This window comes from Lynx canadensis, chromosome C2 (genome assembly GCF_007474595.2).
Source record: "Lynx canadensis isolate LIC74 chromosome C2, mLynCan4.pri.v2, whole genome shotgun sequence".
In the NCBI taxonomy this organism is placed as follows: Eukaryota; Metazoa; Chordata; class Mammalia; order Carnivora; family Felidae; genus Lynx; species Lynx canadensis.
In genome coordinates this window covers 86,190,618-86,217,354 of record NC_044311.2, presented here as the reverse complement: position 1 = coordinate 86,217,354, position 26,737 = coordinate 86,190,618, and the positions used below count along the sequence as shown (strand labels likewise).

At 34.5% G+C, this 26,737-nt stretch overlaps 1 protein-coding gene across 16 annotated transcripts in view; it reads right to left on the bottom strand.

The window, feature by feature from the left end:
- DLG1 (discs large MAGUK scaffold protein 1) overlaps positions 1 to 26,737 on the bottom strand; it is a 278,066-nt gene that overhangs the window by 102,507 nt on the left and 148,822 nt on the right. For 11 of the 16 annotated variants that reach the window (XM_030330682.1, XM_030330683.1, XM_030330680.1 and 8 more), the window contains 3 exons: positions 23,514 to 23,612; positions 9,739 to 9,792; positions 1,812 to 1,862 (listed from right to left, as the gene is read on the bottom strand). In XM_030330682.1, the coding sequence (XP_030186542.1) occupies positions 1,812 to 1,862; positions 9,739 to 9,792; positions 23,514 to 23,612 (204 nt within the window). The remainder of the gene's footprint in view (positions 1 to 1,811; positions 1,863 to 9,738; positions 9,793 to 23,513; positions 23,613 to 26,737) is intronic. The other 5 variants (XM_030330688.1, XM_030330691.1, XM_030330692.1 and 2 more) reach the window with 1 other exon arrangement.

Here is a 26,737-nt window from a genome sequence, read left to right as displayed (position 1 = left end):
TTTAATTTGCTTTTTCAAAAACAGGTATAATTTACACATAACATTGTGTAAATTTAAGGTGTAAAATGTGTTGATCTGACTTATTTATATACCGCAATATGATTATAACCATTGCTTTAACTAACATCTCTGTCATGCCACTTAACGGTCATTTCTTTCTGTAATAAGAACATTTACGGTCTAGTCTCTTAGCAATTTTTAAGTACGCAATACAGTCTTATTGACTATAATCACTATGCTGTGCATGAGATCTCCAGAACTTAATTCATCTTCTATTTGCAAGTTTGTATCTTTTAATAACACCTCTCCAATTCCTGGTACTCAAGTGTTTTAGTGAGTGAAAAAACAAAGTACAGTCCTAACTAAATTTAAAAGGCACGGGAAAGGATGGAAAATGAGTAAGATAAAAAAGTTAGATTTATGTGTCAATTATATCTCAAGTAAGGTGGAAAAACACCAAATAAATACCATATTAAAATATGTATAATACATTAATACTATGCTTACTGGAGAGTTACTCATCCATCTTACTTGAACAGGTAATCCAAATTCAGGTAGTGGTACCTGTAATCTAGTACACATGTAAAAAGACCCTTTTAGGTCTATTTGCACTCAGAGTGTTTTCACTCTGGCTTGAAATAAGCAAATCAAATTATCTAGGATTTTAGTTTGAAATATACAGACACTCAGCTACTTAGGAAATTTACTTTTGTAAAACACTTTATTTCCCCAAAATGCTGGTCAGACAAGGTGGTATTACTAAAATATAGCCATCAATTAACTGAAGATCTCCTTTTTCTTAATGTTTATCTTTGTGTGTGTGTGTGTGTGTGTGTGTGTGTGTGTGTGAGAGAGAGAGAGAGAGAAGAGAGGAAGTGTGCGCGTGAGAGAGACAACGCAAAAGAGGGAAGGGGCAGAGAGAGAGGGAGACACAGAATCCAAAGCAGGTTCCAGGATCTGAGCTGTCAGCACAGAACCCGATGCAAGGCTCAAACTTACAAACTGCAAGATCACCTCGCCTCCACTAAGTTGGACGCTTAACCGACTGAGCCACCCAGGCACCCCTTGACTGCAGATACTGCTAAGGAGTAAATGTTTCAAGAAAATTTACACATCTAACTCATAACCTTAAGTTATTTTCTGACTGGGAGAGTTCATAAACTTTCGATAGGATCTTGTCCATTAGAACTATGGCTATTTTTTCTTTTTGCTAAAAAAGAAAACTGATAACAACCACATTACTAGGATGCTAAATACTTAAAATCAACAATGTTTTATATGAAAAATAAATAAATGTAAAATTTAGAAACAGAAACATCTGAGAAACTGTTAGACTAGAGGAGCCTAAAGGAGACATGATAACTAAATGTAATGTGGTATTCTGGAAGGGATTCTGAATCAGAAAAACATAAAAACTAAGGAAATCCAAATATAGACTTTAGTTAATAATAATGTATCAATATGACTCATTACTTGAAGCAAATGTATTTTAGTAATGTAAGACATTAACAATAGGCATAACTGAGGCCTGGATAAATGGAAACTCTTGATATAACTTTTCTGTAAATCTAAAACTATTTTAAATAAAAAGCTTATTTTTTTAAAAAAAGGTTATTAAAAAAAGGCAACATGTTCTAAAAACACCATGGCTAATTTAATAATACGTGAATTTATAAAAGAAACTAATATTACACAGTTCTGTTTTTAAAAGATCTTTTCCTTTTAATTCTATATGAAAGAGCAGTATATTTAAAGAATTCCTTAAAGCAACAGATTTATGCATAAGAAACTTAAGATAATTAAGTTTTTACCCTTTCAAGTGTGATTTCTTCATATTCATAATCTGCATCAGTGCCATTAACCTAATGAGGAAAAAGAAGTAGCACAGAAATTTAGAGTATAAAGTTGGAAATGTCAAGACATAATTTTTGCATGATTTATTAATGCAAACCTGTTAAATATGATAGTAATCAAATAATTTGGCTTTACTGTAATGATTTTAGGTAAAAATTTCAAAGACTGGAAGAGTACAAATGTGATTAATAAGTTGACATTTATGATATTATAACTTCAAATACTGAAAGGGTAGGTACAGCTTTTAGTATTATGAACTCCAACTCTTTTCACTGCCTTGATCCACACATCTAATCAGCTACTAATTCTTACTCATTCACTTCAATTTTTCTGAAAACAATCACCTCTTCATTGTCATCTCTACTACCTTGGTACAAGCCTTTGTTAATTTCTTCTGGATTACTGCCAGTGTAATCTACCCAGTCTCTTGGATTAGTATTCTCCACTCCCCAAATCATTCTAATGTGTTTTTTGGATCTTTTCGGAGCCCATGTCTAGTAACATACTCCCTCTAAAACTTTCAGAAACTCAAATACAAGGCTCTGTATGAAGTGACCCCAATCTATCATTTAGCTTCATTCCTAATATACATAACTCACCTCTTCATGAGCATTACATACCATCAAATTTGAAAAACTTATTACTCTTTCCTTTATATATCTTGCAAGTTCCCACCTCTGCATCTGTTACTTTAGTGTTGTCACAAATTTCACTTATGTATTTCATGTCTAAATTTGATGTCCCATTCAAGTCCTTGTTTATATCTTTTTTAAATATTATTATTATTATTTTTGAGAGAGAGAGAGAGAGGGAGGGAGGAGGAGGAGGAGGAGGAGGAGGAGGAGAAGGAGAAGGAGGAGAAGGGGAAGAAGGAGAAGAAAGAACAAACAAGCAGGGGAGAGGCAGAGAGAGACAGAGGTAGACACAGAATCTGAAGCAGGCTCCAGGCTCTGAGCCATCAGCACAGAGCCTGACACAGGGCTCGAACCCATGAAATGTGAGATCATGACCTGAGCTGAAGTTGGATGCTCAACTGACTGAGCCACCCAAGCGTTCTTGCTTACATCTTATAGACCAAGCACTTTGTCTTATTCCTTCCAATTTATTCCCTACTCCTTCCAGGAAGAATTTCCACAGAGAGAGGGTCACTGGTGAAGGGTGAATGGTCCTTGTAATCAGATTAATTTTGGTTCAAGCCTTGTTCTAACATTTCTGATGGGATGAGGCTGCGCAAAATACCTGAGCAAGTCAAATAGGGATTGTGATAAACTGCATTTCTCTAGATGCCTCCCATCCTCCATCCTCTTTTGCAACATGACTAAACCATCCTACCATCAAGAGGTGTCATCTAGTTCTCCTTCCATTCAACCTAGGCAGTTCCTAGATGAGCTTTGTTATAAAGAATATGGCACAAATGATGCTGTGTAATATTTACCTTTGTCTTAGAATGCACTTGCTTAGAACTCAGGAGCTATTATGTGAGGAAGCTCAAATAGCATATGAAAAGATTCAAATGAAGGAGAATTGAGGCCCTTGGCCAAAAGCCCCAGCTGCACTCCTAACTAGTAACAAGCATCAACTGCCAGTCATGTGAATGAGACTATTTTGGATCTTCCAGCCTTTTCCAGTACCCCAACCAATATAAAGTGGAAGAACCTTCCAGTTAACCCAGAAATTCATAAGAAATGATGAATTATTTTTTAGCCACTAAGTTTCAGGGTGGCTTGTTAAACAGCAATAGAATAATGAAACAACAGAATAATGAAGTCTTTTGTAAACTGCTTTGTTTTCTTCACCATACTGTAAGAAAGTAACACTTAATTCAGGTCCAGTTTAGGTCCTAGGAGTTTTTTTCTTGAGGGCTTTTGAAACTCATCTCTTCTACCTTTTTGGGTTCTCATGGCTATAATGGATTCAAGCCCAATTGCTACTGTTTCCTCTTTTTCTCACCTAAAGAGTTTTTCTTCTTGTTTTTGAGATTATGTTTATGAGATTATGTTATATGTTACACATATAATTTTTTTTTTTAATCTCAGATTTTGTCAGAGTGCTGACAATACTGCCTCCACCTTTGGCCCACCATCTTGTTCGTGTTCACTTGAGGACCTCTCAGTGTCATGAGTTCTGGACCCTTTGGAAATTAAGACATACCTTAGGAATGCCTGCCAAGGCCAGGATGAGGCTTGCTTTGGCCTCCCACGAATCTATTGAGATAATATAGTCTTTCCCCTCCCTGATGCACAGGTGGCACCACAAAATCTAATTAAAGTTTGTAGTCAATTAGGTGCATGTGAACCCTCCTCTGATCTCACTGCAATGCCCTTCTTTCTTTAAGCCATTTTTTAAAAAGTTTATTGATTTAAATAATCTCTACACCCAATGTGAGGCTTGAACTCACAACCTCGAGATCAAGAGTTGTATCCTCTTCCAACTGAGGCAGCCAGGTGTCCCACTACAATGCCCTTCTGCAAGTCCCATTGCTCTATAAAATCTGTGAACTAAGGTCCAGACATTGCAGAGAATAGCCATGCAGCTGCCATAGACTGTTGACCACCCGACAGCCATGCAAATAAAAAACTGTGTAAAGTCTAAGGAGTGGTCTGCTTCATTTTTTGGTCTCAAAGTGCCTTCTCAGTTTAGGGGATAGTTTACTGGCCTCCCACCCCCGACTCCTAACAGATTTCTAGGCATCTAGAATGCAGGAGGTTTATACATATACATATACATATACATATACATATACATATACATATACATATACATATCCTACCAACTTGACTAGAAGTTCATTCTATCTATCTATCTTAGAGAGAGAGAAAGCATGAGGGAGGGGGCAGAGAGAGAGGGAGACAGAAAATCTTAAGCAGGCACCATGCTCAGTGTGCAGCCTGACGCTCAACCAACAGAGCCACCCAGGTGCTCCGGAAGTCCTTTTTTATGAGTAAAAAACAAGCAAACAAAAAAAACTCGTATTTGCAGCTACACCATTTTCTTACTCTAGAGGTTATCTGTATAGTCTTTATTTTCTTGCTAAAAGTCTCAGTCTTTATCAAAGAGGCTTTAATATTACTGATTAATCTATCACATTCTATGCTATTACTTTTTTTTATCAATTCTTTATTCTTTCTTTAAAGCTTCTTGAGCTGAATGCTATTTCATTTATGCTGATTACTCTTCTATTTTTAATATTTATTTTAGAGAGAGAGAGAGTGCAAGCAGGGGAGGAACAGAGAGAGGGAGACACAGAATCCAAAGCAGGCACCAGGCTCTGAGCTGTCAGCACAGAGCCCGACACGGGGCTCAAAACCACCAACCATGAGATCATGACCTGAGCCGAAGCCAGCTGCTCAACTGACTGAGCCATCCAGGTGCCCCAACTCATCCATTAAAGGTAATACATTTTCCTCAGCATACGGCTTTGGCCAAATCCCAGCACTGCTACAATGAGCTCTATTTTTGTTCATTTATTTCTAAATACTCTGAAATTTTATTCTGGAAAACATTTCAACATAAGTGTGCTTATATGGCCCTTTTGATGTCAGTAAGTAAAATTCCTATATTGTGACCTTATGATTTCTGCTTTAAGAAATTTGGTATTTTTACCATTAAGCCTTCTCAAAAGGTAAACATATGGTAAATGTACTTCGTGCTTAATTTAATGCTAAGTCATTGATATCTAGTGAGGATTCTAGCTAGATAAGAGTGATCATAAAAAGGTGAAAAGTGACTAGACAATATGGACCCCAAATGACTTTATTTCTAAAGCCTCAATAACTTAAAACTGCTATTTCATATATAGAGACAATTCGATACAACATTACACATATTCAAACTGGGCTTCAAAATGCCGAGTACATTACCAAAGCCAAAAATTACTTTGTAAGTACCACCTCATTGGCAATAAAAGTAAAAAACACAATGGTGGTCTAATATTTTCAACAGCAATATGTTTTCCAGCAAAACTACAAAATGGTTGGTTTGCTTAGCCTTCTTTTTTGTAATTTTACAAAAGGTAAAATTTCCTCTTTTCCAATAGGAAAGAAATGCTTGCCTAATATTTATATTATTATATAAGGTCTATTACTCTCAATTAACAGGATAGGGTGAGAGGTAACATGGGAACAAAATGAGAGAGATCAATCTTCAGGCAAAGTAAATATATTATTAACAAAATAGTTTTTTTTCTTCTTTAAAAATATAAGAGTAGACTTAGAATAGTTCCTGAGAACTGTCATTGCTAATATTTTCTAGGTTTTGAATTTATTCTTATCAACAAAATGGGCTTCCGTAGGTGGTCAAAGCTGGAGCAGAAACTAGAAGTCGACCGGGGTCTGACTGTGAAAGGTCTTGAACGCTGTACTAAGCAATGAGAAATATTCTTTCAAGTTTCTGAGCATCAAGTAGGTTTAACAGATTTTCCAGAAAAGGAAATATGGTAGTATAAAATAAAAATGGAGAGCAAATGGAGAAAAGTAAACTGGTGAACAAATTATGGCAGCAGTCTGGTTGGAAGGCACAAATAGCAAAGACATTTAAGAACAGCTGGTAAATTCCTAAATATTAAAAAAAAAATTCTAACATATATGGAAAAAAAAAATCCTACAGAGCTGTAATCAAGAGCAACTAATCTAAAAAAAAAACCTGGCCACAAAAGAAAAATAAGATTATACAACATATATCAAAGGCAAATTGTATTCCATTGATCTATCTGGTTTTGGACCAGAACAATGCTGCTTTAATTAATGGTGTTTTATAATGTTTTATTATTTGGTAGGGAAATCTCTCACAGTTACTTTTATTTTAAATTTTACTTGGCTATTTTTGAGTTTTTACTTTTCTATACATCAGCACTGTCCAGTTTCTGTGATAAAATATTTTATAATCTGCCTTGTCCAATACAGTAGTTACTACCCACATATAGTTACTAAGAACTTAAAATGTGGTTAGTGCAACAGAGAAACTAAATTTTAAAGTTCTTCCTTTCTTTTTCTCTCACCCCTTCTCCCTTCCTTTCCCACCTCCTTCCCCGCACTCGAACACACTCTCATTTTGGGAACTATTACTGGTACTGTATCAAATTTACCGATTCATCTGGGGAAAATGATGATCTCTGTGTTATCTTCCTGCTCAGCAATAAGAGCTATTCTCTGTTTACCTAGGTATTCTTTTATGCCATCAGCAAAGTTTTATAGTTTTCTTACTACAAGCTCTATAATTTCCTGTTAAGCTGATTGTTAGGTATTTCATATTTTATTGACAGAGTTAATGGACTCATTTCCAACTAGTTACTGCTAGTATATTGGAATAGCACTTATTAATTAAGTTGTATAATTTTTTTCTTTTTAATATAATTTGCTTTAATTATGGGTACATATATGCCATAAAGAGGCAGAGGAAAAATTGTAACACAGATATCCTCAGTCCCTTACAGACCCAAAGATTTTAATTTTCTCATCAGCCTACACCGATATATCCAAACAGGACAGACAAATCCTGTTACATAGTCAGTATAAGAGTTCTCCAAAGGAAGATTTAAAAGGAGGCTTAATTTACTAATTCCTTGTTGTGTAGGTTCAACTCAGTAATTCCTTTCTAACTATAAGATACTGAAAGTCAAGATTTTATCTATCAGTATTCATGTGACTCATAGTTCCTATTAATATGTAATTTCAATTAAAAACTTCAAAGTCTAAACTATTACAAGGTAAGAATCTAAAAATAAGAATGTATTGGGAAGAAGAAAATGTTCTTCCTAATGAAGAATTAACATAACTAAATACAAAGTATTAACCCCAAAAGAATTTACATTAAGATTTTACTAAATAATGAAGAGCAGCATTTAGGCTGATTTAAAAATATTACAGTTATCAATTACACAATATATATCGAAAAAGTGAAGCTTTTAGTATATAAGAAAACTACCAAAGTCCAATCAAATGAATTTTTGTAACCTTCACTATTTGTGGTATATCTTAAGGAAAAAAAAGACAAACAGATGGAAATTATTTCAACAAATTACTTCATTTCCATCTTATTACTGAAATCAGTAAGAACTGAGAATTTTTGTCCTTAACTTTGCCTTCCCCTAACATTTTTTTACTATTTAAAAAAGAATAGGAATGCACAGAGACAGAATCAACCTCAATGCCGATAAAATTATATCAATTAATACTGAAAATCGAGTATAATACAGCATACTTAATGGTAAAAGACTGAAAGCTTTCTCCCAAGGATCAGGAATAAGACAAGGATATTTGCTCTTGCCACTTCTATTAAACACTGAAATAATGGAGGTTCTAGCCAGGGCAATTAGGCTAAATAAATACATACATACATACATACATTCTGATTGTAAAGGATGAAGTAAAACTATCGCAATTTGCAGATGACATGATCTTATATAAAAAATCCAAATGAATCTACACACTAAAAAACTAATGAATGAGTTCAGTAAGGTTGCAGGATGTAAGATCAAAATCTATTACGTTTCTAAATGAATTCCTAAAATTCCATTATACTCTAATACACTAGCAATGAAAAATCCATAAATGAAATTAAGAAAAACAATTCCATTTATAATAGCATTAAAAGAGAAAAAGACTCAGGAATAAATATTAAACAAAAGAAGTGTAGGACTCGTACAGTGAAAATTAAAACATTTCGAGAACAATTAAAGTTGTAAACAAATGGAAAGCCATTCTGTGTTCACAGATTAGAAGATATAATATTGATAAGATGGCAATACTGCCCCCATTTACCTACAGTCAAACCAATCCCTACCAAAATCCTAGTTGCCCTTTTGTTGCGTGCAGAAATTGACAAGCTGATCCTAAAATTTATACAGAAATGGAAAGAACCCAGAGTAGCCAAAACAAGCTTAAAAAGTTGAAGGACTTATACCTTCTGATTTCCAATCTTATTACAAAGCTACAGTAATCAGGACTATGTGGTATTGGCATAAGGATACACATAAAGATCAATAGTAGAGAATTAAGAATCCAGAATAAACCCATATATTAATAACTGATTTCCTACAAGGGTGCGAAGACCATTCAATGTAGAAAGAATAGGCTTTTCAACAAATGGTGATGGTACAACTGGACACCCACATGTAAAAGAATGAGGCTGTACTCTTACCTCCACAATATATAAAAGTAATTCAAAATGGATCAAAGATCTAGATGTAAGAGCTAAAACTATGAAACTCTTAGAGGAAAACCTAAGTGTCCTCATGATTTTGGATTAGGCAGTGTTTTAAAATACAGACTGCAATCAACTATAGTCCAAAAACAGGGAAAAAAGGACTTACAGTCTATAAAATTATGTACCATTTGATTAAAAAAAAAAAAGCACAGGAACTACTTCTACTTAAACATCTCTGAAGACATTTTCCTTTGGAGTAAAAAAACGTTAGATTAGATTCTGCTGTTCTGGTTATTTATCTTTAAGGGCTTTTTAACAAAGTAAGTTTACAGAGAAGCACTAATCAATTTAATACAAAGTTATAACTATTTTAACATGTGAACATATACATATATGCCTGGGTACTAAAAATCTAGTCACTCAAATAGATTTCTAAAATGACTCTGAATATATGGCACTGTTTAAGTGACTACTAGTCAGAGATATAGCCTCTAGTGAAAATTAGTCATTAAAAAAAATAAACCATAAATTTCTATTTCAACATTTCTGCTTTGCATAAGTATGGGGAAAAAAACCAAAGAAGGACAGTATTGCTTCACTGACTTTAACAACTACAGCTTAGTGACAGAACATCACAAGTCCAATGTATTAAAGAAAATGAAGATGTTACCTTTGTATATGTATCAAAAACTGAACAGGTAAAGCAGAATTATTTAAATGTGTGGAGGAAATTGAACTTACATAACTCGATGTTTCCAAGCTATCTGTGTTGACCAGTACTGGAGGAGGGTTTGCCTTAAAGAAAGAATTGTAAATGTGTTAGCTTAACAGGAAAATTGACACATTAATTACTAATGTCCATAAATGTTAGAAGCATATGAAAGATTTGCTATTTCTTAAATTTTAATTTTATATGAGCTTTTCATATGTTAATCAATGAGCCAGTTTCCAGCACCAGAAGATGAAAAGAATTAAGTATAAACAGTTAAATTTGATTTGCTTTTGAGAAATAAATTATTTCTGCTAAAACAGACATAATTTTCTTAAGATCTGTGAGAAAGTTAACCAGCCTTCTAAAAAAAACCCCACAAATATTCTTTGTATAAGAACTCTTCCTTGGTAATGCAAGCTGGTGTAGCCACTCTGGAAAACAGTATGGAGGTTCCTCAAAAAACTAAAAATAGAACTACCCTACGACCCAGCAATTGCACTACTAGGCATTTATCCATGGGATACAGGTGTGCTGTTTTGAAGGGACACATGCACCCCCATGTTTATAGCAGCACTATCAACAATAGCTAAAGTATGGAAAGAGCCCAAATGTCCATCGATGGATGAATGGATAAAGAAGATGTGGTGTGTGTGTGTGTGTGTGTGTGTGTGTGTATATATATATATATATAATAATCTTATACCTAATACACACACACACACACACACACACACACACAGGAGTATTACTTGGCAATCAAAAAGAATGAAATCTTGCCATTTGCAACTACGTGGATGGAACTGGAGGGTATTATGCTAAGTGAAATTAGTCAGAGAAAGACAAAAATCTTATGACTTCACTCATATGAGGACCTTAAGAGACAAAACAGATGAACATAAGAGAAGGGAAACAAAAATAATATAAAAACAGGAAGGGGGGTAAAAGAGACTCATAAATACGGAGAACAAACAGAGGGATACAAGAGGAGATGTGGGGGGGGGGATGGGCTAAATGGGTAAGGGGCACTAAGGAATCTACTCCTGAAATCATTGTTGCACTATATGCTAATTTGGATGTAAATTTAAAAATAAATAAATAAATTAATTAATTAATTAAATAAAATTTAAAAGTAAAATATCCACCATATGCTAACTTGGATATAAATTAAAAATTTTTTAAATTAAAAAAATATTTAAAAAATATAATAAGCGTTTAGTTACATTTTACTTGTTCTTTACACTTAAATTTAAGGGTTCTACTATCATATCACAGTTCCCAGAAAATATGACATATAACATTGCTGCTTTAATGAAGTTAGTAATTTCTTAGGCCTAAAACTTTGCTATTTGAAATAATCTTCTCTGTCATTTGAAAAGTGTACACCCTCTCTTTATTTCTCAAAAATGCTGCCAGTTTGTCCCTTCCTATTTAAACTTTCTAATAAACTTTCTAATAAAATTATTTTAATAAAGTTATTTATTGCCATAGAAAGAGAAAAAAAAAAGAACTCTTCCTGAGTTGTCAGAAATCATTAGTTTTTCTATTCCCAAGGATACCACGAAGATTCCAATCTTTTATCACCCAGAAAAAAAAAATCTCTATTTTCAGTTGTAATTATCGCTTTCCACCCGTTATTCTAGACAACTCACCGAATAACAATGGTCAAAAATTCAAGAGCAAAACAAACAAAAAAACAAGTAGAATAACATATCTCTAATTATGTATGGATTGAAAAAGGCATGGTTTTCTGGGTAAGCTGGAAAGTAATTATTATGTAGATGAAATAAAATTCAAAGAATAAAATGCAATAAACACCAAATGAAAAACATATCCAGACATACATACCAGAAACGTATGTGATCCCCCCTCAAAATTATCTTTCTTCTATATGAGTATAAATGTACCATATCAAATGACATTTACATATATTCAAAAAGACAACTATCCTTTAAACAAATTTTAGGATATGTTTATAAACATTAACAGTTCTGCTATCCCAATTAACTAAAGAATTATACATAAAACCTATATGAAAGAAACATTATACACAAAATAACCATCTTCTTCCAAGTATATGGGCATTTCTAAGAGGTAAGTGTTCAGAGTTCAAATGTTTTAGGCCATTTTCAGCAAAGTACTACATCTGGATGATAATGCGATAAAACGCTTAAAGACAACACAGTTGCATGGTTAAACAACCATATAATATGCAACTGGGCTACATGAAGCAGATTAAAAATGAGAATATTTTATTATATATAAAATTATATATTATAAAAATATTATATATAAAAATTAAATATACTTTACATGCAGTTCTACCTTTGAATGTAATAATCTATTTTCAGATGACTTAGTGAAAACCAAATCTATGAAGTACAAATACTAGTTATATAAGATTATTAGGTAAAACTAGTCAACTTACAGACATTTGAGATTTTATGAGTATCTGAAATTATTCATCTCCCAGTGACCCATTGAGATTCCTCAAATTCATAATATTTCACTTCATTAAAAAAATTAAGGGCACAACTTTACCTTATTTTGCTCAAGCAATTACAGAGGATAGCAAGAAAGAAAAGGGTACACAAAAAAAAGTCACAAAAGAAGTTACATTCTTCAAAAATTAAGGCAACAAAGCCTTTTGGTTCCCTCTGCCCATTTATTAACAAACATACAATGAAAAAAGTCTGTTATCATCATCATTGCATAGAAGTTATCTTCTGATTCTAGTCATATAAAAAGTCTATCTGATATTGAATGATACAATGCGTTAAATATACTTCAAATAAAATAATGACAATGAGAGGTCAGGAATGAGAGGGACTATGGATCATATGAGTGCACATGAGTTGATGATTGCTGGAGTTTAGTGATGAGTATACATGGGAATTCACCGTATTACTACTGCCTCTACATGTAAGGACTTTTGAAATTTCTTTACATTTCATTACATTTCTTTACATTTCATTTACATTTTCTACATGTTGAAATTTTTCATAGTAAAAAGTAAAGCAAAAAAATTATATTGAGACAACTATTCAGTTGTGAGATGTGAATAACTAAGACAGTTGTGAAATACTATAGGTTAGAGTTGCTATTAAGATATTAGCATTCACATCATAAAGCTGATTTCAACTTTAAAGTTCAGTTCAAAATAAAAAATATAGATGAGTGGAATAATCTGTAATTTTGACTTAAAGAACATAGTAATATATAATAAAGTTATTTTTATATGTATCTTATAATTAACGTGGGAATGATCATATTTGAAGGGAAATGATGCTAATAACATGAAACTGGACAAAAACCAGGAATGTTCACATTGAGGATTAGGCAAGAATTTCAACCAAAAGTACTATCAGGATAAGAAAACCTAGCCATTTAAAAAGATCATAAAAGATGGTCTCAAATAGAGTCTATAATAAATGAAGCACAAGAGGCATGATCTGACTGCCTCAAGTTTAACTGCCTAAAATAAAGAAAAAATATTTAAGACTGTGTTAGAAGGTAGAGAATTAAAACATTTAATTTGGAATACACTATACTCTTACTTAATCACTTGAGATTTTCTAAATTCTTGTATCACAAAATACAGAAATAGTATCTGACAAAGCAATCCTCCAAAGCTCTCAAGGAGGTAGGAATGAAAATTAAACGGGTAGCACAATTTTAATGTGTTTGAAGGGTATGATAAACAATGCAGAAAGGCACAATACCTTAGCAACAAAAAGCTAAAGAACAGGTTACTTCTGAAGGGAGAGATGCAGAAAAACTTGGCCACAGAAAGTACATACTTTCAAACAGCTGAGGTAGAAAGAACACTAAAATCAGAAACGGTAGCAAATCTGGTTAGCTTAAGACCTTGGGATCTGTAAACGGGATAGTGGGTAGCAGAACAGGTGACATGAAATTATCAGCTCTGCTTAGGAGTCAAACAAAAAAACTTACGAAGAATCTATTTGAAAATTATTTCAAATGAAGAAAAACTCTTCCCTGCACCTCACTTCAAATGACATCAAAAGACTTGGTTCTAATGATGTTTCTATCTCACTCTACTATTCAGTAACTCTGACTGTATAGGTAAGTCATAAGTGTTCTTGAAACTCATTTTCTCCATCTATAAAGGGACAGCAACACATGTCTTTACCCAAGAGGACTGTGTGAGGATTCAGCAAATAGTAAAGGAAAATTTGTTGTCAACCATAGAAACCAACATATACCGTTGTATATAGTATATATAACAACATATACCATTGTGTATGTTTCAACTAGGACAATAATGAAGTCCTACAATTCACTTAGAGATTTACTAAAGGGGGAAGGATATTCCAAAAAGAGGAACTAACAAACCCCTGAGAATTTGACCCAAGTATCAATAACAAGACTCAAACATAATTTTGCTCATCCAAATTTTTACTATTCTATCTCATTAATAATGGGCCTCATAGGGATTGCTGCTGTAACACAATGCAGCATTCTTACACAACTTCAGAAAGCAGTATTACATTAAAAAAAACAAACTGTTAAAATAATTCTAAAATCCCATTATTTAAAACAGGCCAAAATTAGGAGTTTAGAAAATGTGTTTATGCTGTGCATTGTATTTCTCCTTCTTACTATTTATCAAAGTTTCATTATGTTATTTGCTTAATGACAGTCTCCTTCTCTCCTACTAAATTATAAAAAAAGTGTTTTTTCATATGAAGAACTCACAAATCCCAGAACACATCTTGGATTCTAATTTGAGACATTGCATTAAAAAAGTTAAATGCTATCACTTAGGTGATCAATTTAAGTTAGAGTGAACGTAAAAATAAATAGGATGGATTCTGAGAAGATGGCAAAATAGGAAGCAACACAAATTTGTCACCTAGACAACAACTGCACTGGCAGAGTCTATCTGATATATCTATTTTGAAATTCTACTGAATCCCAGAATAGGCTATAGGAGGCTTGCAACTTCAGGGGAAGTACTGGATGGTAAATTGTGGTTAATTCAATCATCTCAGCTCTTAGCACAGTAGCAGCTGTCCAACTCCCACCCCTCTGCCCTGTAACAGTTAGCTGTGCAAGTGTTCTTGGAGTTGCTGGCACAAAACTTGCACAAACTAGGAGGGACAAAAAAACCTACTCTCCAAATATAGGGGATCTGTGCTCTGATTGCTAACTGCTGCTTCTGATCACAGAGGTGCAGACAAAGAAGCATGGCCATTATTGTTGTCTTCCCATTGATACAAGCCCCTCCCCCTCTGGTTCAAGTGACATCCAGAGGATTTAAAGGGCAAACATCTCCTCCCACCATTTCATTTTTCTATTTTTCCCCTTTTGAGAGTCAGACACAGACACCTAGGATATTCAAAAGTAGTCACATATATAAGGGAAATTAGAAAGCCACTGTACCTGTCCAGGGAAGGTTTAGGCAAAGAAAAGACCTAAGGAAGACCTTAAGTTTGTACTGCAGCCTGATTTCTTGGCACAGAGCTAGCCTACAACAATTAAAACAATAACAACAATAACAAAAATAAAAACAAAAAACAGCAAACCTTAGGAAACAGGAGAACCTGATTTCCAGAGTTAAAGCATCATAGGAGTCAAATGTCCAGTTTTCAGCAAAGAAACCAAAGGCATGCCAAGAAACAGTAAAGAGTGGCCCATTCAAAGGAGAAAAAGAAAGAATGAAAGAAAGAAAAGATAAACTGCCTTTAAAAAAACCTGGTGGCAGACCTACTAGACAAAGACTTTGAAACAACCATATTAAATATGTTTAAGGAACTAAAAGGGAAAGTAGACAAAATGAAATATGGGGAAATTTATAATAGGTAAAATGGAAAAATCTATAAAAAATAAAAAAGTTAAAAGGAAATTCTGGGGTTGAAAAGTTCAACAATAGAAATGAAAAATTCAATAGAGTAATTCAAAGGCAGATGCGAGCAGGCAGAAGAATTAACAAACCTGAAGATAGGACAGTGGAAATTAAGTCTGAGAACAGAGAAAAAAAAAAAAAAAAAACTAAAGAAAAATGACCAGATTCTAAGGGACCTAGGGCCACCATGAAGAGGACCAACACACACCTCATGGAGGTCTGTCTCAGAAGAGGAGAGATCAAGGAACAGAAAAAATATCTGAAGAAATAATGGCCAAAACATTCGCAAATATGATAAAAACAACACCATCACCACCTGAGTACAAACATCCAAGAAGCTCCACAAACTCATGGTAGGATGAGTCACATCGAGACATATTATAATCAAATTGTTGAAAGACAGGGGTGCCTGGGTGGTTCATTTGGTTAAGCATCCAACTCTTGGTTTCAGCTCATGATCTCTCAGCTTTGTGGATTCGAGCCCTGTGTTGGGCTCTGTGCTGGCATGGTAGAACCTGCTTGGGATTCTCTCTCCTCCTCTCTCTCTGCCCTTCCCCCAACTTGTGCCATCTCTGTCTCTCTCAAAATAAACTTAAAAAAAAAATTGTTGAAAGACAAAAAGAATTTTGAGAGCAGCAAGAAAAAAGTGACTTATTACATACAAGGGATCTTGAAATAAGATTATCAACAAATTTCTCATCAGAAACTCGAGGTGAGAAGGCAGTGGGCTGATATATATATTTAAAGTACTAAAAGAAACCCCTTGTCAACCAAGAACCCTATCTCTGGTAAAACTGTCCTTCAAATGTGAGGGAGGAATTAAAATATTCCCAGATAAACAAAAGCTGAAGGAGATCATTACCAGTAGAGCTGTCCTGAAAAAAATAGAAAACCAAAAACAAATGCTAATGAGAGTCTTGCAGGTGGAAATGACAGGACACCAGAGTGTAACTCAAGGTGTTTGAAGCAATAAAGATCTCAGTAAAGATAACTATAAGGGCAGTTATAAAAGCAAATATTATTGTCACAGTGCTTTTTATTTTCTACATATTCTTAGAGGATATACTTTCAGTCTTTCACCACTGAGTACAATGTCTGCAGTGGGTTTTTCACAAGGGAAAGATGAAAAGAGTTCTGTAGATGAATGACAGTGATGGTTGCACAAAAATGAATGTACTTACTACCAATGATAATATAAACTTAAAAATGGTTTTAAGATGGTAAATTTTTACATTATGTGTATCTTACCACAACTAAAAATTTGGAAAAATATATGACCTCAAACTAATTATGAAAATGTATCAAACACAAATTGAAATATAGTCTACAGGGGCGCCTGGGTGGCGCAGTCGGTTAAGCGTCCGACTTCAGCCAGGTCACGATCTCGCGGTCCGGGAGTTCGAGCCCCGCGTCAGGCTCTGGGCTGATGGCTCAGAGCCTGGAGCCTGTTTCCGATTCTGTGTCTCCCTCTCTCTCTGCCCCTCGCCCGTTCATGCTCTGTCTCTCTCTGTCCCAAAAATAAATAAACGTTGAAAAAAAATTAAAAAAAAAAAAAAGAAATATAGTCTACACAGCAAAGGAAACAACCAACAAAACTAAAAGGCAACCAACGGAATGGGAAAAGATATTTGCAAATGACATATCGGACAAAGGGCTAGTATCCAAAATCTATAAAGAGCTCACCAAACTCCACACCCGAAAAACAAATAACCCAGTGAAGAAATGGGCAGAAAACATGAATAGACACATCTCTAAAGAAGACATCCGGATGGCCAACAGGCACATGAAAAGATGTTCAGCGTCACTCCTTATCAGGGAAATACAAATCAAAACCACACTCAGGTATCACCTCACGCCAGTCAGAGTGGCCAAAATGAACAAATCAGGAGACTATAGATGCTGGAGAGGATGTGGAGAAACGGGAACCCTCTTGCACTGTTGGTGGGAATGCAAATTGGTGCAGCCGCTCTGGAAAGCAGTGTGGAGGTTCCTCAGAAAATTAAAAATAGACCTACCCTATGACCCAGCAATAGCACTGCTAGGAATTTACCCAAGGGATACAGGAGTACTGATGCATAGGGGCACTTGTACCCCAATGTTCATAGCAGCACTCTCAACAATAGCCAAATTATGGAAAGAGCCTAAATGTCCATCAACTGATGAATGGATAAAGAAATTGTGGTTTATATACACAATGGAATACTACGTGGCAATGAGAAAAAATGAAATATAGCCTTTTGTAGCAACGTGGATGGAACTGGAGAGTGTGATGCTAAGTGAAATAAGCCATACAGAGAAAGACAGATACCATATGGTTTCACTCTTATGTGGATCCTGAGAAACTCAACGGGAACCCATGGGGGAGGGGAAGGAAAAAAAAAAAAAAAGAGGTTAGAGTGGGAGAGAGCCAAAGCATAAGAGACTTAAAAACTGAGAACAGGGGCGCCTGGGTGGCGCAGTCGGTTAAGCGTCCGACTTCAGCCAGGTCACGATCTCGCGGTCCGTGAGTTCGAGCCCCGCGTCGGGCTCTGGGCTGATGGCTCAGAGCCTGGAGCCTGTTTCCGATTCTGTGTCTCCCTCTCTCTCTGCCCCTCCCCCGTTTATGCTCTGTCTCTCTCTGTCCCAAAAATAAAATAAACGTTGAAAAAAAAACAAAACAAAAAAAACTGAGAACAAACTGAGGGTTGATGGGGGGTGGGAGGGAGGGGAGGGTGGGTGATGGGTATTGAGGAGGGCACCTTTTGGGATGAGCACTGGGTGTTGTATGGAAACCAATTTGACAATAAATTTCATATATTAAAAAAAATAAAATAAAATAAAATAAAATAAAATAAAATAAAATAAAATAAAAGTTAGAATTTTGGGAAACATCCACCCTTATGAGCTTAAAAGCTTTGAAATAAATATTTTAAAAATGAAAAAAAAAAAGAAATATAGTCTACAAAATAACTAGCTAGTTTTCTTCTAAAATGCCACATTCATGGAAGACATACAGTGGGGGCTACTCCAGGTTAAAGGAGACTACAGTGTCATGAAGGCAATGTGTAATCTTAGACTGGCCAAAGGATCTATTTTTGTTTCTCCTATAAAGAATATTATTGGGGCAACTGGCAAAATATAATTAAGGTCTATAGATTAATCTGATACTAGTTTTATATTAATGTTCATTTTCTAATATAGCTCACTGTACTATGGTAATACTTTTGTTCTTATGAAAAAATATTTAGTGTTATAAAATATTTGTATTTAGAGGTAAAAGGGGCATGAGAGAAACTTCCTTTGAAATGATTCATAAAAAATATTTTAATTATATAGGAAGAGAAATGATAAAGCAAATATGGTAGGTAAAAATATTAAGAATTAGGGGAGCTAGGTAAAGGTATGTGGGATTTCACTGCACTATTTAAAAAAAAATTTTTTTTTAACATTTATTCATTTTTGAGAGACAGAGACAGAGCATGAGCGGGGAAGGGGCAGAGAGAGGGAGACAGAATCTGAAGCAGGCTCCAGGCTCTGAGCTGTCAGCACAGAACCCGACACAGGGCTTGAACTCACAAACTGCGAGATCATGACCTGAGCCAAAGTTGGATGCTCAACCGACTGAGCCAACCAGGTGCCCTGGAAAAAAAATGTTTTTTAATGTTTATTTCTGACAGAGAGGAACAGAGTGTGAGCAGGGGAGGGGCAGAGAGAGGGAGACACAGAATCTGAAGCAGGCTCCAGGCTCTGAGCTGTCAGCACAGAGCCTGACGTGAGGATGAACTCACGAACCATGAGACAGATGATGACCTCAGCCAAACTTTACTGACTTAACTAACTGAGCCACCTAGGTGCCCCTCATTGCACTATGAATACAATTTTCTTAAGTCTGAAGTGATATGAAAATAATATAAAACAAATTTAATAAAAAACCCCAAATATAAGCAGAATAAGGGCACTGTAGTCAGTTATTAGTGTGTAGTTAAAAAGGCTCATCAAGGTAACTTGAAGCATGCTTTCCTATTTAGGATTACCAATAAAATGAAAATGTATTAGGTCATACTTTAGATTATACTAAAGATCAAATTAGCTAAGACTCAATACTCAAATGTTTTGTGAAAGCTGTATGATCCAAAAGTGATAAAAAATGGTCTGCACTGGATATATCTGTAATGTAACTACTCTCATGTCATGTTAGAGTTGTAAACTTGTCCCTTGCACAGACAGTAGGCTCCTAGAGAACAAGGCCAATGTTATATTTATATCTTAGTAGCTACAGGACTGGAACAATAAACAAAAAAATTGAATGAACATCAATCCCTCCAAAACACATATTTGAGTGTGTACAAAAAATTTTACACACACAAATTAGCCATAAAGCATTTTCAACTATACCTTAGTTGCACGACAGATCCCCACAACAGGTTGAAATAGAGGTCTAAAGCATCTGGTTTTATTTATTTATTTTTTTTAACGTTTATTTATTTTTGAGACATAGAGAGACAAAGCATGAACAGGGGAGGGGCAGAGAGAGAGGGAGACACAGAATCTGAAACGGGCTCCAGGCTCTGAGCTGTCAGCACAGAGCCCGACGCGGGGCTCGAACTCAAGGACCGTGAGATCATGACCTGAGCTGAAGTTGGAAGCTTAACCGACTGAACCACCTAGGCGCCCCATAAAGCATCTGGTTTTAAATCAGAGTATTTCCTCTGGGGTAGAAAAAGACATTTAATCGGTCAGTATCTATGTGGAGTACTGGAGCTACAAGAAACTGAGTAGTTTCCCCACTATCACACAGCCAGAAAGGGGTGACGCCAGGAAGTGGTAGTCAAGTCTCACTATGAAGTCCATGCTCTTCATGCATCTTCAGCAGCAATTCGTTATGCCTTTCTCCATACCACTATGTGGAGGGCTTTCATAAAATGTAAATGACGTGATCAATATAAAAATAATCTGAAAAGCATAAAAATTCTACAAATAATTAGACTATATCTATCTATCTATCTATCTATCTATCTATCTATTTATCGGTAGATAGATATAGAGATACCGATAGATAGATAGATAGATAGATAGATAGATAGATAGATAGATACAGAGTCTGTAATAAGGCTATCTATATCTATGTATAGCTATCTAATTTGCTTAATCCTCAAATTCATTAAAAAAATTTTTTTTTAATTTTTTTTTTGAGAGACAGAGAGAGTGAGCAGGGGAGGGGTAGAGAGAGAGGGAGAGGGAAAGAGAATCCCAAGCAGGCTCCACACTGTCAGCCTTAAGACCAATGCGGGGCTTGAACTCATGAACCATGAGATCATGACCTGAGCTGAAATCAAGAGTCAGGTGCTTATTAACCAACTGAGCCACCCAGGCGCCCCTCCTCAAACTCATTTTAAATTACTCAGGGAGGCATTATTCCCCATTTTAACAGATGAAGGGAGTATAAAATGTAGAGGTTAAGTAACTTGTTTGAATTGCACAGGTAGGACTAGACTCCAAATCTTGCGTCTTCTTCTATTTCTATGACATCCTGATGTATCTAAAATGTAAAGTAGTAGATCTTTAGAAGAAAAACTATTTCCATTTAAAATGGTAAAATAAGGGGGGTGCCTGGGTGGGTCAACCAGTTAATAAGCATCTGACTTCAGCTCAGGTCATGATCTCATGGTTCTTGAGTTTGTGAATTTGAGCTTCTGCATTGAGCTCTCTGCTGTTAGCACAGAGCCTGCTTTGGATCCTCTGATGGCCCCTCTCTCTGTCCCTCCTCTGCTCACTTTCTCTCTCAAAAATAAATAAACATTAAAAAATGTTAAAATTAGGTTATCTATTAAGTAAGACTTTCAAATTTGAGGACATTTTAACCAGTTATACTAATTTTAAAATGTACATGTTATACTTGATTAATCAGGAAAAGGCTTACTGATTGTGGAAAGTGAGGCACACCCTATAGGCTTCTCACATTATACAACATAAATTATTAATCTACATGCACTTTCGTAGTGTATTTAAAACCTAAAATGAGGCTAAGGAGAACAAATAAGGCTTTCTCTTGTGCAGGTACCCTCATTTGTTTTTCTAACTTGTTCCCTGGTTTACTGTCTCAAAGAAATATGAAATAACACTAATAATATGAATAGCCAAGATCATGTGCTAGTTGCACATACATTATTATTCTTCCAATCACTGTAAAACATCTCAAGTTAGTATTACAATCATCTTCAGTGTTACAGATGAGTAAACGGTGTGGTTAAGCAAACTGCTCAGAGTTATACAGCTGGTAAAGTGGTAGGACTGGAATTCTAAACTAGATCAATCTGACTGTAAGACCTCTCCTTTATAACCACAAGGCTATGCAACATCTCCACAATTTCCAAATGTAGTGTGATGCTGTCAGGGACACTTGGAGTAAATAAATCAGAGGTCTCTGAGCAGGAAAGGACAAGTTCCTCATGGAATGTAAGAACAAAAACTACTATAAAATTTCAAAGGATTCGAGGAAACTCAACATCAAAAGATGAAGTGACAAGAGTAAAATAAACTTTCAAATCCCCTACTTAAAAAAATATATTATACTACTAAATCTTAGATGCTTGAAGAGATGTTACACTATTACAATAACACATAGGCTGCTTACTTAGAATTGTATTTTACTTATAAATTCAATTCCTCTGTTCAACAGAGAGGAAAAAATCCATTTGGACTTATCTGTTAAATTCTTGGTGGCTTTACAATGATTTAATTTTTAATGATTTTCATAAAGGGTGAAAGATTATGTAGAAGAAGTAACATAATACAAACATAATACAAAGACTACAGTCTTAGTGTAGTATCTGTAATTTCCCCTAGAATCCCATTTTGTTCCTATTTATTTTCATTTTTAGGAGGGTAAGGGCACTGAGATAAGTAATCACAATTGAGATCCCATTTTTACTCCCAACAGGGAATTTACTTCAAAACTGTTTACACAATAGGGGAACCTCAGCCGTCTGACTTCGGCTCAGGTCATGATCTCATGGTCCCTGAGTTCGAGCCCCAAATTGGGCTCACAGCTGTCAGCCTGTCAGCGCAGACTGCTTCAGGTCCTGTGTCCCCCTCTCTCTGCCCTTCCCCCACCTGCACTCTCCCCCTCCAAAATCCGAAAAAACGGTGTTTACACAATAAACATACTATTTTTATCTCGATTTTATGCTACAGATCAGTAATAGTAAAAATAGCTAAAGATGCATTTATTTGTACTTTGTATGAGATTGAGATTGTTCACAACAGAATAATACTATCATTATTTTGACTTTGAATGACGTTGTTAATGTTTTAAAACTACTAAAGCTCCTAAGCTAAAAAAGTTCAGATTCTCTGACATTTGGCTATTATTTCATTTTATTTTTTGACTGTCGTATGTTACCTTTTTAAAAAGAAAATTTTATTTTAGAATAATTTTAAATTTACAGAAAAGTTGCAAAGATAGAAGAGTTCCCACATACTTTACATATATGAGTTCTTATTTTTAACTAATAAATGTGAATGTTACCTAACCAAATGATAGAAAAATATTTCCAAAGAAGATAAATATATATCGGGAAAAAAAAGCTATATAAAATGACACATCCACTATAATATGAGGATGACGACTTTTATTATCTTTAGAAACTAAAATTCCTAAAGCAAATAAAAACCGGTTTAAACAATTTACAAGTACAAAAGGCATGATAACGAATCTAAGGAAGTTTAATATTATGAAGTTCAGAATGTGTCCTATTTCGTAGTTAACCTAAAAATATGGCAAGTATTGAACCCATTTTATATTAAATCCAAATATTTAATTCCCTAAAAACACCAACTGAACCCCAAAGTGAATTACTAAGTCTAACAAAGAAACAGTTAAAACAATTTGAAAAGAATATAAATGAAACATTAAAAGCAAATGAAATTTTTATAAAGAAAAAAGAAACTAATAAAAACCTGTGGTATGGTGGGTAGGATGACAGTATTCTCAGCAGGGACTGGCAGGACAGGGATCACAGGGACAGTGGGAGAAGAGGGAGGTACAGCTTCTGTTGGCTAAAAATCATCAACGACAAAAAATCAGGAAAAATACCAAAATAAAAGAAAAACACATAACAAAGTTTGTCATAAAGTATAGTTTTCAGAAATAACTGAGAAATAAGTAAAATATTAATATGTAACTTTAATTGAGAAAATGCTCTCCAGAAATTACTTTAGAAATCATTATATGACTACTAATAATTTTAATAACTATAATTAAAATGGGTGACTACTTTCTAGATGTTTAAATGAAAATAATAAAAGCTAGTGACCTAGAATATATTCCTCTTCTAGGAGACAAAACACTCACTTTATAGACTACAAAACATTTTTCCAGCATTCAGAAGCTATCTGACTGCTTTCCTCCTTGAATTCAAGGTGTAAAATGTAATTTTATTAGCCCATCAGACAGGCAGGCAGTTGGGGCTTAGAAATTCACAAAACAGTCAAAGGACTTAAAAACTGAATCTATATCATTTTTTTATATCTATGCTATTGACCTCTACAAGAGAACTGTAATAACCTGCCTTAAAATTGCCTTTAAAGTCATTAATTCAACTACCATTCACTGAGTAACTATTATATGCCAGACATTTTCTGGAAAAAATTTAAAAAGTAAGAACTTTAGTGACATAATTTAAACGGAATTTTTCTTTACACTCAATTACTTTATCTGGATTGATTCAATTCATTTTACAAAGATGTAAATGGAACACAGAAGAGGTGTTTTGTATCAAGTCCTAATCCCTGTAAACTGAATTCATAAACATTTGCTATACCAATAACATATACAGATATGTTATTTTCTTACATATATAAGAAAAACATTAAAACCAAATTGATAACAGGACACTGTGCATTAAAAGAAACTTAAAACAAGAAGAACAAATCTGCTGAAGAACTATGCTTTTTCTAACAAAGAAATACAAAATAAAATTATAATGCTGACTTTCTCGTTTATCAAATCAATCAGTTAAAATTTATCAAAAATGTATGAATTCTCCAACAATAGTGCTGGGACAACTGGATATCCACATGCAAAAAAATTGAAATCAAAGCACTCTTGCATCATATACAAAAACTAATGAGAAATTAATCAATGACCAAAATAGAAACACTAAAACCATATTCATAAAACCAGAAAACATAGGGGTAAAATCTTCATGACCTCGGATTTTGCAGTGGATTCTTAAGTATCATATCAAAAGCGTAAGTGACAAGAATAAATGAATTAGACTTCATCAAAATTATAACCTTTTGTGCATTAAAGGACATTATCAAGAAAGTGAAAAGACAACTTACAAAATAGGAGAAAATGTTTCTAAGTCATACATTTGATGAGGGTTATAAAAATCCAACAACAAAAAGATAAAAACACAATTAAAAAATGGGCAAGGACTTGAACAGACATTTCTCCAAAGGAGATAAACAATTGGCCAATAAGCACATGAAAAGATACTCAACAAATTATTAATTAGAGAAATGCACATCAAAATTAGAATATATCACTTCACACTTACTAGGAGGCTGTAATAAAAAAAGGAAAACAAAAATAGAAAGAAACAAGTGTTGGTGAGGATGTGCCGAAACTGAAATCCTCAAAAACTGCTGGTAGGAATGGAAAATGGTGTAAGCTGCTGTGGAAAACAGTTTGGTGGTTCCTCAAAAAAAGCTAACCATACATAGTATTACCACATAACCCAGCAATTCTACTCCTAGGTGTATGTACTCAAAAGAACTAAAAACAGGGACTTGGATACTTTTTTTTTTTTGAAGTTTATTTATTTATTGAGAAAGAGAGGGAAAGAATACCAAGCAGGCTCCATGCCCAGAGTGGAGCCTGATGATATGACCGTGAGATCATGACCTGAGCCGAAATAGAGTTGGACGCTCAACTGACTGAGCCAACTACGCGCCCCGTGGATACTTTACATCATTGTTCATGGTAGAAATCCATCAACAGATGAATGGATAAACAAAATGTGGTATATACATATAATGAATATTATTCAGTCATAAAGAGGAATGAAATTCTGACCCATGCTACAACATGGATGTATTTTGAAAACATTATGTTTTCAGGTGAAATTAACCAGACACAAAAGACAATATTGTAGGATTCCACTTACATGAAATGTTTAGAGTAGGTATATTCATAGAGATAGAAAGAAGTTACCAGAGAGAGAAGTTAGGAGAGAGAAGCATGGAAGTTATTGCTTAAATGGTACAGAGTCTGTGAGAGGTGATAAAAAGGTTTTGGAGATAGATAATGGTGATGGATGCGACAACGTGAATGCAATTAATGCCAAAGAATTATACAGTTAAAAAGGTTAAAATGAAAAATTTTGTTATATCTTTTACCACAATAAAAAACCTCAAAATAAATTAAAATTTTTTTAATGTTTATTTATTTTTGAGAGAGAGAGACAAAGAGTGCCAGTGGGGAAGGACAGAGAGAGAGGGAGACACAGAATCCGAAGTAGGCTCCAAGCTCTGAGCCATCCATATAGAGCCTGACATGGGCTCGAATCCATGAACCATGAGATCATGACCTGAGCGGAAGTCAGATGCTTAACCGACTGAGCGACCCAGGCGCCCCTCAAAATAAAATTTTTAATGCATGGAAACAGGTCCCTTCCCACTGCTGTTGGAAATATAAATTCATACAAACTTTAAGGAAAGCAATTTAGCAGCAATTATCTATAGCCTTAAAAACGTCTAAACGCTTAGACTTAATTCTGGCAATCTATCCTAAATGAATAATTTAAAAAACAAATGTTCTAATAGTCTTATTACATTCTACTGACCATTGTTTATACTTGGGGAAATATGGAATACCCTAAATATCCAAAGGTGCTGGAATGGAATGGTTACATTTACAAATAATGATAATTATGTAAGATTAAATATTATACAACAATTAAAAATCATCTGTAAGAACAGTCTGTATGTCAATAAAGCCCCTGTAGGTCTGGCTTGGGACTCCAGTCACCAATTATATATTGTTTCCATACAAAAAAAATCTTCAAATTCCATATTATAAGTTTAAAATGAATAACTTAAATGCTAATCAATTTTCAGTGGAATACTTATATGACTTTTTAAAAATGTTTGAAAACCCAGAGGTTCTGACTCCAAAT